The sequence below is a fragment of the Bombyx mandarina genome, chromosome 01 (assembly GCF_030267445.1).
Source record: "Bombyx mandarina strain Sakado chromosome 01, ASM3026744v2".
Classification (NCBI taxonomy): Eukaryota; Metazoa; Arthropoda; class Insecta; order Lepidoptera; family Bombycidae; genus Bombyx; species Bombyx mandarina.
Window position 1 is genome coordinate 3838662 of NC_143208.1, and position 13547 is coordinate 3852208.

At 37.4% G+C, this 13547-nt stretch overlaps 1 protein-coding gene across 1 annotated transcript in view; it reads left to right on the forward strand.

The window, feature by feature from the left end:
- Window positions 1–12509, forward strand: part of fw (CUB and Sushi multiple domains furrowed) — a 114476-nt gene extending 101967 nt beyond the window's left edge. The window contains exons 8-18 of the mRNA XM_028178793.2: window positions 573–722; window positions 4373–4549; window positions 4902–5200; window positions 5949–6180; window positions 6844–7017; window positions 7762–7941; window positions 8431–8667; window positions 8998–9177; window positions 10131–10316; window positions 10445–10733; window positions 11200–12509. Coding sequence (XP_028034594.2) covers window positions 573–722; window positions 4373–4549; window positions 4902–5200; window positions 5949–6180; window positions 6844–7017; window positions 7762–7941; window positions 8431–8667; window positions 8998–9177; window positions 10131–10316; window positions 10445–10733; window positions 11200–11476 — 2381 coding nt within the window. The 3' untranslated portion in view covers window positions 11477–12509. The remainder of the gene's footprint in view (window positions 1–572; window positions 723–4372; window positions 4550–4901; window positions 5201–5948; window positions 6181–6843; window positions 7018–7761; window positions 7942–8430; window positions 8668–8997; window positions 9178–10130; window positions 10317–10444; window positions 10734–11199) is intronic.
- Window positions 12510–13547: the final 1038 nt, after the last annotated feature.

Here is a 13547-nt window from a genome sequence, read left to right on the forward strand (position 1 = left end):
ATATATATACATATATCATTTAAGTCTACAGGCTTGTTAACAGTTATGGATAACAATAATTATTTTGAACGAGGTTTACATGTTTATTCCTTTAAATTTTTTAGATGATGTTGTTTTGAAAATGTTTAATTGTGATTTATATACTGTAACATACATAGATAGAGTACATCTATAGAATAGACATATGACATAAAATATATAGATATAGGACATAAATAGAATACCCAAAAATTACTTCATAATCGGAGTTAGGTGTTGAGAATAAGTCAGTGTTTTAGTTACAACATAATGGTACTCTAAAAACATGATCTTCCATATTGATAATAATTTTGTGAGAATTGGTAACGAAAGTATTTAATTACAGTTTCTGGATAAGACACATCTGGTGTAGGGAGTCCAACACTCATATAAATACTAGCCTATTCATTAAGTACATGTATTTTCTACATGGATACCAAGTTTGAAGCCAATCGGATGCACGGTTCAGTAGTTATAACGGAACATCCGTAAAAACCACTGTAAATTTATATATTAGTATAGATATATTAATGTAACTGTGATTTTTGTTCCAGGCGAATTAGTTTCGAAGCCGAGCTGGGGTAAAGACCAGCCTAATAATTACAACGGGGAACAGAACTGCGTTGTCCTGGACGGCGGGAGGGGCTGGTTGTGGAACGACGTTGGCTGCAACCTCGATTACTTGCACTGGATCTGCCAGTACCGTGAGTGTCCCATCCATAGGTACATATCACTTTATTCTGCTTGGCGAACGATCCTAGCGAAATTCAAAGCGAAACACAAGCGAATTATTGATTCTAAATAAAATGCGGTAAGTTAGTTGTTGGATATATGTACAAAAATAACATAAATATCAGAAGCATTACTTGCAGTAGGCAGTGACTTAGTATGCCCGCTAGCGTTGCTGATGTCCAAGAGCGGCGGGCTGTATTCTCATCTACTTACAAAGAAAAAGAAAACCAATGATATTTTATATGTAAAAAGAAGCAGATATGTTTCAAGCGCACGTCAAGTGAAGACTCGAAAACAGGCCAATTGGGACGTTCCGTCTTTAGTCGCGTCTAAACAAATGCAATAATAATATAACAAGTGCAATCGTTACAATTATAGCTATCTTTTTTACTCACGCGCTTATCCCATCTTTTGTACTTTTCATTAATGCTACTTGTCAACATGTGTGTATAGTGCATCGGTAGGTATGTAGATATATATGGCGCGATCAGATTTGAAGAGTCAGTTACTATGAAGATAACATATCTGTTGTATAAAAAATCACCAAAAAAAAAACAAACTACACTATGTCGTAACTTTAAAAAAAATTATTAACAAAGACAAAACTTTTTAAGCTTTTAAGCTTTAGTAATCATGATGAAAGAACTTAAGATAAAATTCGTTCTTTACCTGTGTGATCCGAAAGCTTTATTCATTATTAAAAGCACTTGAGATTGCCGATTCAAATAAATTTAAGTGTTTGTATTATTGTATTTTTGAGTCCGCGCGGGTAGGTACCACCGCCCTGCCTATTTCTGCCGTGAAGCAGTAATGCGTTTCGGTTTGAAGGGTGGGGCAGCCGTTGTAACTATACTGAGACCTTAGAACTTATATCTCAAGGTGGGTGGCGCATTTACATTGTAGATGTCTATGGGCTCCAGTAACCACTTAACACCAGGTGGGCTATGAGCTCATCCACCCACGATAACATTTTCAAATACCTAACGTATTAAATAATACATAAGACTTATTTACACAGCTACATTTATTTTCTTTACGAAATGTAGTAAGGGTTTAAATATTTATAAATATACAGTGAGTACGTAGAGCAGTGATTCTCAACTTTTTTTTTGTTGCGGCACATATTTAAAGATTTCAAAATTTGGAGGCACACAAAAAAAAAAAAAAATTATTTACTTACTACAACACACTGCATAAATAGTTTATCAAAAAATTTTAATATACGAAATAAACTAAAATATACTATAATTTTTTTTTGTGGATTTAAATTTATATTCATGTTTAAAATATTTTTCTTTTAAAATGATATAATTTAATAATATTAACATTATAATATATTCGCAAAATTTGGCGGCACACTTTTGAAATTTGGCGGCACACAAAAGTGCCGCGGAACAGTGGTTGAGAATCACTGACGTAGAGCATGTACGTACGTTCAGTGGGATATGTCTATAGGGACACCAACAATGTTTCTAACATCTTCTTTAATGTCTCAACTACAACTTTCAGTGTGGTGTAGTTTATAACCTCCACAAAGCTATGCGAAGTTACGATTCGGTTTTACCGGCTCGGTCTCTCAGGCACATTGCACTGTTTACTATGTTTCTAAATGCGACCGTCGTGATAGTGCTTACAATGTTTCAAAATAAGTTGCGACTTGGTGGTAATAATTCAACTTTAGAAACGAAACAACTTTTTGAAATAATTGCAAAAGACTGTAAATTTAAAAATGAGAGCATGGTTTGGAAACAGTTTTTTCTTTCTTAAGTTGCTTAGGTACTGTTGCTTACTGTACCAAATAAAGAAAAGTCATATCCGCCAATAAATTTCTTACACAAAAATTAGATTAACTTTTGATATATGAAAACAAATGTATATCGACGCTTGAAAGGCAAACGTGACTAGGCGACAATGCGTGAACTTTACAGTAGACTAATTTAAAGTTGAAATACCTGAAAACAAAAATTTATTTTATCGAATCTAGCTGTAGTAGAATCTAGCTAGTAGCTGTAGGATTGAAATGATTTTAATAGACCTAGAAATATATTTTTTTTTTTTGCGCATCGAATATGGTTATTGCCTATCATTTATGTACAAAGCAGTTATTATCGCTTAGTCATGTTTGGCGTTTAAGCGTCGATATACATTAAGCCGGATAAGCTATTCTTAATAATGAATAACACCGAGTTACTAGAATACGAATCAATGTTAACAGTTGCTTACTCATTTGAATTCCCGAAGCACGAATTCAAAAAGGACGAGGTTTGAAAATGCGGTAGCGATTCGGAAACCGGTCACGCACCGATGCGTTTTCAGTTATTTCTGAACACCATTTGTATGTCATGGCACATGAGTTCGCATGTGCGTGCAATTCGCACCCGGCGCATGTCATTGTTAATGGTTTTTAATATGTACAACCTATCACAAATCCGCTAACGCACGCTGACAATGTTATGGTTGTTTAAGAAAGATAAAATCTCTGTTGTGAGCGAAACATATTGGAGATATATTATGTCCTCAGGAAAATTTTATATTTTAAAGTTAAATAACCTTCTTTAATATTAAATGAGGTGCCTTATATTCTGTTATATTATGTTATGTTTGTCTCTTTGTTAACTCTTACGGTGTGACAGTCAGAGTCCAAAACCGAAAAATATGCTCTATATTGAAAACCTTAGAAGTCGGATAAATTCTCATTTTAAATTTTACATTATTTTAAAATATCAGGCGGACTTTTTTCTTTCGTTTCGCTATTATTATTTGTAAGAGATTGCGTTCAATAGATTTTTATGATCACAATGCCTGTATAGCCTTCTACGTAATAAGCGCTTCTTTTAAGCATTTCTTTACTGTCAAATACTTGAATATATTAGAATAGTCGGTGCATAACTTCGTAACAAAATAAGATGCCTATCAGCTCTTCCGTCTTGTGCAATAAATAGGTTCAATTACAAGATTTTATGACAGTTAAGTTTTTATGACAGTTATTAGTTTAATTCGAACGGGAGTTCAGGATATAATTTGGCGGTAGATAGTAGAAAGGCTTGGCTATACTTCTGGCATTGGTGGCGTCCAGAGTAGCAGATTATTTATTTTGTTATAGACGTGTAAATTGACGGAGATGCAAGACCCTAATATATTTTTCAACATAATACTCGTATATATTTGAAATGAGTCGTACCCACGAAAACAGACATGTGCGTATATATTGTCTACGCTACGTAATTACATTCATACATTCACAATATCGCCTATCTTACTTAGCTTTCTGAATCATCATAAGTTTTACTATAAAATTGCATTTTGTTGCGAGATAAACTGCGAGCGCAACAAAAGATAGAATAATCCGCAAATAACGTACAATAAAATAAACTAGGATCAAATCAAACCTCGATTTGCTAAAAATCATTTTTCTAGTTTTCATACATGCTTAATAGTTTAACTTTAGTGCTTTAACATTACGAACATTATTGAAGAATAATTAAATTAAAATTAAGCTGCTATTAAATGTGAATCTTCCGGTTCTAAGCGAATGTTTATATGACAGCAACAGCGATACTTTAATTTCAATACGTCGATATTATTTTCACGAATCCTTACCAAATCCATTGTTGTTCCTCAGTGCCTCCCACGTGCGGCAGTCCAGATAAACTACTGAACACCACCATACTCGGAAACGATTATGATGTTGGATCAAGAATTGTCTACAAGTGCCCCGAGGGTCATATGTTGCTCGGCGACAAAAGCAGGCACTGCAAGAAAGACGGGTTCTGGTCTGGAGCACCTCCCAGCTGTAAATGTAAGTGCTTATGTAGAAGAATTCAGAAGAATTACTGGTGCTAGGACCTCTTGTGAGTCCGCGCGGGTAAGTACCACCACCCTGCCTATTTCTGCCGTGAAGCAGTAATGCGTTTCGGTTCGAAGGGCGGGGTAGCCGTTGTAACTATACTGAGACCTTAGAACTTATATCTCAAGGTGGGTGGCGCATTTACGTTGTAGATGTCTATGGGCTCCAGTAACCACTTAACACCAGGTGGGCTGTGAGCTCGTCCACTCATCTAAGCTATGAAAAAAAAGCTAATAACATCTTGCTCAGAACTATAATGTTAGGTTAACATTTTTATGAAGCTGAACTTTACTCTCATACACAGATGTAAATTGTGGGGGTCTAACGCCGATCGAAGACGGAGATGTGACTCTTATTGACAACAGAACAACCCACGGGGCTAGAGCTCTTTACTCCTGCCGCGAAAACTTCACCTTAGTCGGAAACCCTGAAAGAACCTGCGGTGATGAAGGTATTTGGGATGGAGAGGCTCCGAGATGCCTGTTCGACTGGTGCCCCGATCCTCCCGCCGTCTCCAACGCCTCGGTGACTGTCAATGGACACAAAGCGGGTTCTTTGGCTTCGTATACGTGTGAAAATGGCCATATTCTTTCCGGGTCAACGGTATGTATTAAATGTTTCAGTGTTCCAAACAAATACCTTATGTGTATTTATATATTTATTGCTTAGATAGGTGTACGAACTCATGGTCATAGCGTTATATGGTTGTCCGATATCATAAACAATATAACATACTAGTGGCCCCGCAGTAGTCGAAATTCGACTATAATTAATTGAAATTATAAGTTTAAACATTATTATGGTTGTATTGTCAAACACTATTATAATTCGATAATATAATCACAGTATTCGCCAAAACTGCGCTATAGATCAATAATAATAAAGACAAACAATATTAATCTATTTTCAATTCGACCACAGACTTTAAACAATAACAAAAGTTTCCCAAGTGACAGTAAACAAAGAGTATATTTTCATGTAGGTATGTGTTGTGTCAAATACATGGCAGTGTGTGTAATGTCTTCTTTATTGATTTTAAGTATATTTTATGCATTATTTAAAAAAAATATTAGCATTGTGCGCTCGTTCTCTATATTCTCTATAAGTGTGAGAAATTTCATACTCCTCCGTCCGCGCAATTTTCGTAAAAAGGGGTACAAGTATATACACGCATTAATACTTAATAGATATATACAATCCATCAAACCAAAACTCAGAACTGCTTAGCGACAGAAATAGGCAAAATTGATGAATCGCTTTATGCTTTATGAAATAATTGAGACATTTTCTAACAGGCTCTAAATTGTTTGTACTGTTTCTGGAAATTATTATTTTTTCGTTGATATTTCAGAGCGTCACTTGCACCCTCGGTGGTGCTTGGTCAGGAGTACCTCCGTCCTGTAAATACGTCAACTGTGGAAGCCCGACAATTCACAAGGGCTCTTTTGTACTCATCAACGGAACCACCACATACGGATCCATTGCCCAGTTCACATGCGAGCCCGACTACTGGTTGAACGGAGCTGAAGAGCTGGTTTGCAATAGGGACGGCAAGTGGTCGTATGACATCCCATCTTGTGAATGTATGTATCATTTATAGCAGTCCGATTTACTTTGGAGGGTAATTTTTAAAAAGGAAAAAAATAGGCCTTCATATTAACCAATCGTTGGATGCGGAAGGCGGAGGACCGCATTATGTGGAAGGCATTGGGGAAGGCCTATGTCCAGCAGTGGACAGATAAGGGCTGATGATGATGATGATATTAACCACCAACACCTCCGACCAACTCGACATTCAGAAGGTCTTACACGATCAACATGTATTGGGCCATGATAACAGAAGTCTTGAATGATCAGATCTACTATAGTTTTTCACCTCTCAATCGGAGTATCACTTACCGTAATTTACTATTAAATACTACCTTATCCAAAGAGAGTCCATTAGTCACTTTGACCAGATTCGATCTCACTCGTAAAATAACAAGAAAGATTAAATGAAAAAATGGCATTCTTTGAAACCATTTAGGTCTAGACCTAGAGTGTGGTATAATTACTATTAGATGTACAGAAACCAATTGACAGACGATCTGATGAAGCTCATTACACAACAGCTCATACAACAGTTGCTTCAGATCGCTCACTGCAATTGCTCCCTAATAATGACGTACTTTATGGCAGTGAATTTTGTTGAAGACGTAATTTAGTAGTTTAAATAGGTTTGAAACGATTTGTATTTCTACTTCCAGTGACATCGTGTCCAGAGCCAGAAGTACCTTCCGGCGGTTACATGGAGGCTTTCGATTACTACGTGCACTCAACGATAAACTTCCACTGCGAAGCGGGACATAAGCTGATAGGGGAACCCAATCTCGTTTGCCAGCAAGACGGGGAATGGTCAGGGGATTCGCCGACATGTGAATGTAAGAGATGTTTTCATTCGATAAAACTAGCAATTGTTTGCAATCAGTTCACACCACAGGTGACAGGATCCATGAATAAATAAATAAACGAGATAATCTATTTGAACTTTTAACTTTAAATTATGCACAAAAACTCAAGTGGAAATGGGCTGGTCACATCGCGAGGCTTAAGGATGAAAGATGGACCATAAAAATAACATATTGGAAAGGCCCACTAACTAAAAGGGACAGAGGTAGACTATTGATTCGTTGGGACGATGACATTATAAGGACAGCCGGTTCAAACTGAAAAAAAAGATCGCACAGGACAGAGACAATTGGGCATCTTTGGAGGAGGCCTTTACCGAATACGGGGTTTCTACATAAAACTACCAAAGTGTATTATATATTATACTGGTGGCAGGACCTTTTGTGAGTCCGCACGGGTAGGTACCCCGCCTATTTCTGCCGTGAAGCAGTAATGCATTTCGGCTTGAAGGGTGGGGCAGCCGTTGTAACTATATTGAGACCTTAGAACTTATATCTCAAGGTTGGTGGTACATTTACGTTGTAGATGTCTATGGGCTCCAGTAACCACTTAACACCAGGTGGGCTGTGAGCTCGTCCACACATCTATGCAATAAAAAAAAATTTAATTAGTTAAGCGATCATACTTGTTAATAGCTGTTAAGGTATTTAGTAGGAAATAAAAGGCTTATTATTATTATTTATTTGAACTTTAATTATCGATTAAAACGATTACAGATATCGATTGCGGGAAACTGCCAACATTGCCGTACGGCACAATGGAACTGTTAAACGGAACGACCCACCTGGGAAGCATCATTCAGTACTCATGCACGACCAACTACAGACTTGTTGGTCCAGTAAGGAGGACCTGCACCGAAGAATTTCAATGGAGCGATTCTTCGCCCAGATGTGAAGGTCGGTTTTGAACGACGAAACTATTCTGTTCACATATTTGCTGCCTGTTACAAAGTAAAAGCCGCTGCACACCCCAACACGTAGGATCTAAATATCGAAATTGCTACGTAACGTTTGTCTCTTCAAACCAGAACGCACGACTGTTTCTCAGCAGAGCTAGACAGGGTTGTGGATCCTACCCGGACGGACCTATAGTACGCCCTACCGCCAATAAATGACGGTCGTGTAGTTTACTTAGAACTGTATTGCAATTAATTTTGACTAAAATACGCAAATAAGAGTTAAGAAAATTTTAATTTCCCCTCTGTATCTTAGGAACGTAGGGGTAGGTACCATAAAATTGAAAAAATCCCGTAAAAACTGAATAGCTTTAACGAAATTCACTTATTAAGTTTGCATAGGCCCAAACAGCATACACTAACAGCACTAACACTCGCTCGTTAAAAGATCTTTCTTAGCCATACCCTACCAACGTGTTTCTACTTCCAGAAATCCGATGTTCCGATCCGATAGTGGCCGAGAAGAGCATCGTATCCGTGACCGGTAACGATAGGAGCCATGGGCACACGCTGATCAGGACGTCTGACAACAGAGACGTCGGAAACACTTACCGTATTGGAGCACTTGTGAAGTACAGATGTGAGAAAGGATACAAAGTGATCGGAGAGAGCTTATCGACTTGTGAAGATAATGGACAGTGGAGTGGAACAACGCCAACCTGCCAATGTAAGCTATTTTCGGTACACCAGGTACTATACGAATAGGAATGAGGAATGACGTCGCTAGGGAATACCATAGGGAATCACATAGAGAATACCAGTAACTTTCAGTACTGAGCTCCAAGTTTTGATCAAGTATGTTATGGCGACTGTCGCACTCTGTAAATTAGAACATACTTACTGTTGACTTAATTTGTCTTAATAGAATTTACTTATTGGTAAGATTTGAAATAACCTCGTGTGATGTTGCGACGTAAATCACGTGCTTAGGCTCGTGAATACCAAAGAAATACCGTTTTTGATTCAAATATAATGGAATATACTTTTATTTGTTCAGACGTCGACTGCGGCAATCCAGGACGAATCGAGAATGGCAAAGTGACTCTTCCATCGAACGCCACATTCTATGGGGCCACCGCTTTCTACCAATGTGATGAAAACTGGGAGTTGGAGGGCGTGATCAGGAGAATGTGCCAAGAGAATGGGACTTGGAGTTTGGAGCCTCCCATTTGCAAAGGTAATATTACCACTGTATCCAGAAAATCCAAGGTTGGACTATGAATTACAGAATTATGAAAAGTTTTTCACATTAACTAAGACGGTTACCGTTTTATAAGCCGCTTGTTGAAATTATGACGAAGGAGAGGAACTTAAACCACTAGTACTCATTAGAATATTCATTTGAAGAAAATCAACAATTTTATGTATGTATCTATATTTGTTTATCCTTCATACGTTCCTAACTTCATCTAATTGTGATGAAACTTATGGGAGTTGTTATCGGCACTAAGGAAGATCTCTGTTATAGAACCCATTGTATACAATTGATGGCGCGCTAGTAGTTCCAATAAATCCAAGTTCTTAATCGACATTAAACTTTCATTTTCGTAATATCACGCGTGCTTAGTTAGGGCTTCAATTACTTGTGCTCCGAAATATTACCACTCCACACGATCTGATTACAAATAAACGAATAATATCTTTGTCACTTTTACAAATCTAATGGTTATATTTTACTTGAACAAGCAATGAAGTTTTTCGATTTAAAGCGACCTAAAGAATAAGACGCACGGAGTTGGTACTCTTATCAAGCGATGCGACCGTGCCGGTATTCATATCTCGCAGGCAGGTACTGATTCTAATGAAATACGTAACTAAAATATCACGTACGAATTTGACGATGAAGAAATATCATCGAGTAATAAAAATCAATACCGCAAAACATATATTAATGAGAGTAATTATTAAGCAGTTGAGACACAGATCTCAAGTCTTAATGTGAATGATGGTATTCGCTTTGTGGCATGTATGAGCTCCGGTACCTACTTAACTCCAGATTATGAACGAAGATATGAAGATTATAAATATATGAAGGTCGTTCACACGTCTAAACAATAAGAAATAAAACAAAAAACCGTCATACCCCTGTTTATACCACAATTTTAACAATTCTACATTCGTTCATTACAGAGATCACCTGCCCGGACCCATCGGCCCAAATCAAGGCCGGATCTGGTCTGTTAGTTGTTACGTCGACCCTCAGCATTGGGGGAGAGGCCCATTACCAGTGCGAGAGGGGTTACAACCTCAAAGGTCACCAGACGAGAACCTGCATATCGAAAGGACAGTGGAATGGAACTGTGCCTGTTTGCATACGTAAGTTAGACATTTGACCTACGACATGTTATCTAGATATTTTCAAATGGTACAATAATAGTAGGCGTTCGTAATTTAGTAATTTTTTTATTTAGTTTCAAAATTTCTAGTGAATCCTATATTTTCAGCAATCGACTGCAGGTCACCGGGAAATATAGAGAACGGTAAAATCGTCATCTCTAACGGCTCCACGCTGTTCGGAAGCTCCGTCGAATATTACTGTCTATCCCAATACCAGCGCGTTGGACCTTTCTTGAGAAAGTGTCTGGATGACGGTCGCTGGTCCGGTGAAGAGCCAAGCTGTGAACTAGCGACCAACGAGGCTGTGGACAGTGGAACTCTGCCCCTAAGTGTTGGGGTCGGGTGTGGAGTGGTCCTGTTCCTACTGATGCTTCTAGGAATCGTTTATCTGAGGCTGTAAGCATTACTTAACATTTACTTTTTCCCAGTATTCCCAGTATTCAGATTAGCTACATACACGTCCTTACGATCGATCAGATCCAATAACTCTTGCATTAGATACCTTCAGCTCTAACACTAGGAGCAGGCTGAGGAACCCCGGTAATGGTACTCGTCAAACTCGACAAAGAGGTCGACGTGCAACCTAACCCATGCATCAGCTCGCTGAGTTTCTCGCCGGATCTTCTCAGCGGGTCGCTATTCCGATCCGGTAGTAGATTCATTCGCGAAGCAGTTGCTCTTGAGTTTTTAGGTCTCCTTCGGAGGCGCTCGGGCAGCTGTTATCAAATCCCACCCCTTCTGGACCTTTTCTCGCCCACCTGTCCTGGTGAAACTGGAAAGGCCTCCGGGCCACCAATAATACATCAGTAAAATAAAAAAAATTGATACATCAAATTACGAATAAAATTTATTTCATTAACAGGCGGAAAGCAACGCCTGTCAAGAACACGGAAAACATCGAGGGCGCCGAGCGGAAAGAAGATCAGAGTGCGGCGGTGATGAGCTACGCCACGTTGCACGACGCCAGCGGACGTCACATCTACGACCACGTTTCTGACAACGTGTACGACTCGCCTTACAGCGAACAGATAACTGACAACGTCGCGTACGGCAGACGAGGCGACACCGACTCCGCCTACGAACCAGAGCCGACCGGACCCAATGCTGTCATCACCATCAACGGAGTCGCGGTGCGTTGATCCTCAATTGATACAACAATAATCGATTATTAAAAGGTGTTCCAGACGTTTCTGAATCGATGTGGGTCACGATTAAATCGGTGAGGTTACAGGTGTGTTTTGTTTTAAGTGTTAGCTCGTTTTGCCGAAACGTCACGCGTGTGGCTTCTCGATACTAATGATAAATCGATTTTCGTTGTTTAAATTGACTCGAAGCGTCGCATAGTGATAACCAACCTTTACTAGATATTGAGCCAAAGATGTAAATGTGTTGGATTTACGTGTGGAAATGATTTAAGACTGTACTTCGTTGACTTTCAAACTGATTCTTGCATCGAATGATGTTTTTGTACAAACCACATTTTTATTTTCAATGCGGAAAAGCGATGCAGTCTTAAATCGGTACATAGCTGTATGAATATGTATTTAAAAGTAGCTTTCGATAGGATTTACTTTTTGTATATTTAATTATTAATTAAATTTTAAGTCAATAAATGTGTAATTTATTTTATGTCGACAAATCGTTACAATTTTGATGCCAAAATAACCGCTTTCGTTTATATGTTCTATATTTATATTATTGAATAAACATAGCGATTTCATTGAAGTCTTGTTATTCAGAGGTAATATTTTTCATGAAAGGTTGGTGTTTATGTAAGTACTATTATGTGCCTTTTCCTAATTGAACGTTTTTGCTTTTAACCGCGCTTGGTTATTGTACATATTATCATAGTATATTAAGTTTAATATAGTAATTAATTTTTATATTTTCGTTATAAGAATGATACTGCCTTATTTCTACGACGATCCTATTCGACTTCTTTTTTTATTATTAAAATAAATTTTACTACTTGAAACTGACATGTTGTTTTCGATGTCTAAATAAATAAATTGTGATCGAACTAAACTGATTATACTCGTAATAGTTATGTATTAAATAAACACTCGTTTAATCTACTTTAAGCGTATGTATACATCACATTAGCTATTTTTGTTATGTATTTGTTTGTACTTACAGGAAGTACATTAATAAATATTTTTCAAAGTTTTTAAATGTAGTTTCCATTTCGTAAACAAAAACATTTATTATCTGCTATAGATTTCGTTCTTATAAACAAGCTGTATCGGTCCGCTTCGCTGGACTGAATTTCAAATTAACATTATTATTTCTCACCCCCACAAAGATTCTCATCATTAACGCCCCCGCAACTGGTGTAGGCAGTCCAACACTCATATAAATATTAGCCTATCCATTAAGTACATGTATTTTCTACATGGATACCAGGTTTCAAGTCAATCGTATGCATAGTTCAGTAGTTATAACGGAACATCCGTAAAAACCACTAGATTTATATATTAGTATAGATCTAAAGTAGGTAACGTCTGTCATTTACTTTTTTATCTTTAATCTCTGTTTTTATCATGCTTTTATTCTACTTATATTAATACGTGAAGCAAAAACTTTGTATCCCTTTTTACGAAAATTGCGCGGACGGAGGAGTATAACATTTTCCACACTTATAGAGAATATAGAGAAGAAGTGCACAATGCTAATATTTTTTTTAAATAATGCATAAAAGATACATTAAATCGATAAAGAAAATATTACACACACTACATACCATGTATTTGACGCACACACGCATGCATACTATTTATTCTCAAACTATTGTTCTTGGCGTCTGTTGTCAAATTAAGAATAGATTAAATATTGTTTGCCTTTGTTAATATTTTGTATAGTATAGTCTTGGCGTAATTTGTGATTATAGAAGTATAAAATACAATCATAATAGTGTACAAACTTACAATTCCAATTAATTATAGTCGAATTTCGACTACTGCGGGACCTCTAGTTCAACTTACTACCTACTATGCTTAATCTGTATATTCGCAACGGAATCTTTCGCCGTAATTTTCGTAGACTTCAAGACCTTCATCGCGCTTCAAGCGCTTCATCAATGATTTTCGTGTATTGCTTGCTTCTTGCTATTAAGGTGTTTTATTTTAATTTTTTAGTGGTGATCTATTCGGGGCGCATGTTTTTTGTGGGTTTATTTCTATACACACAACAGTAAATTTTTACAACATTTCC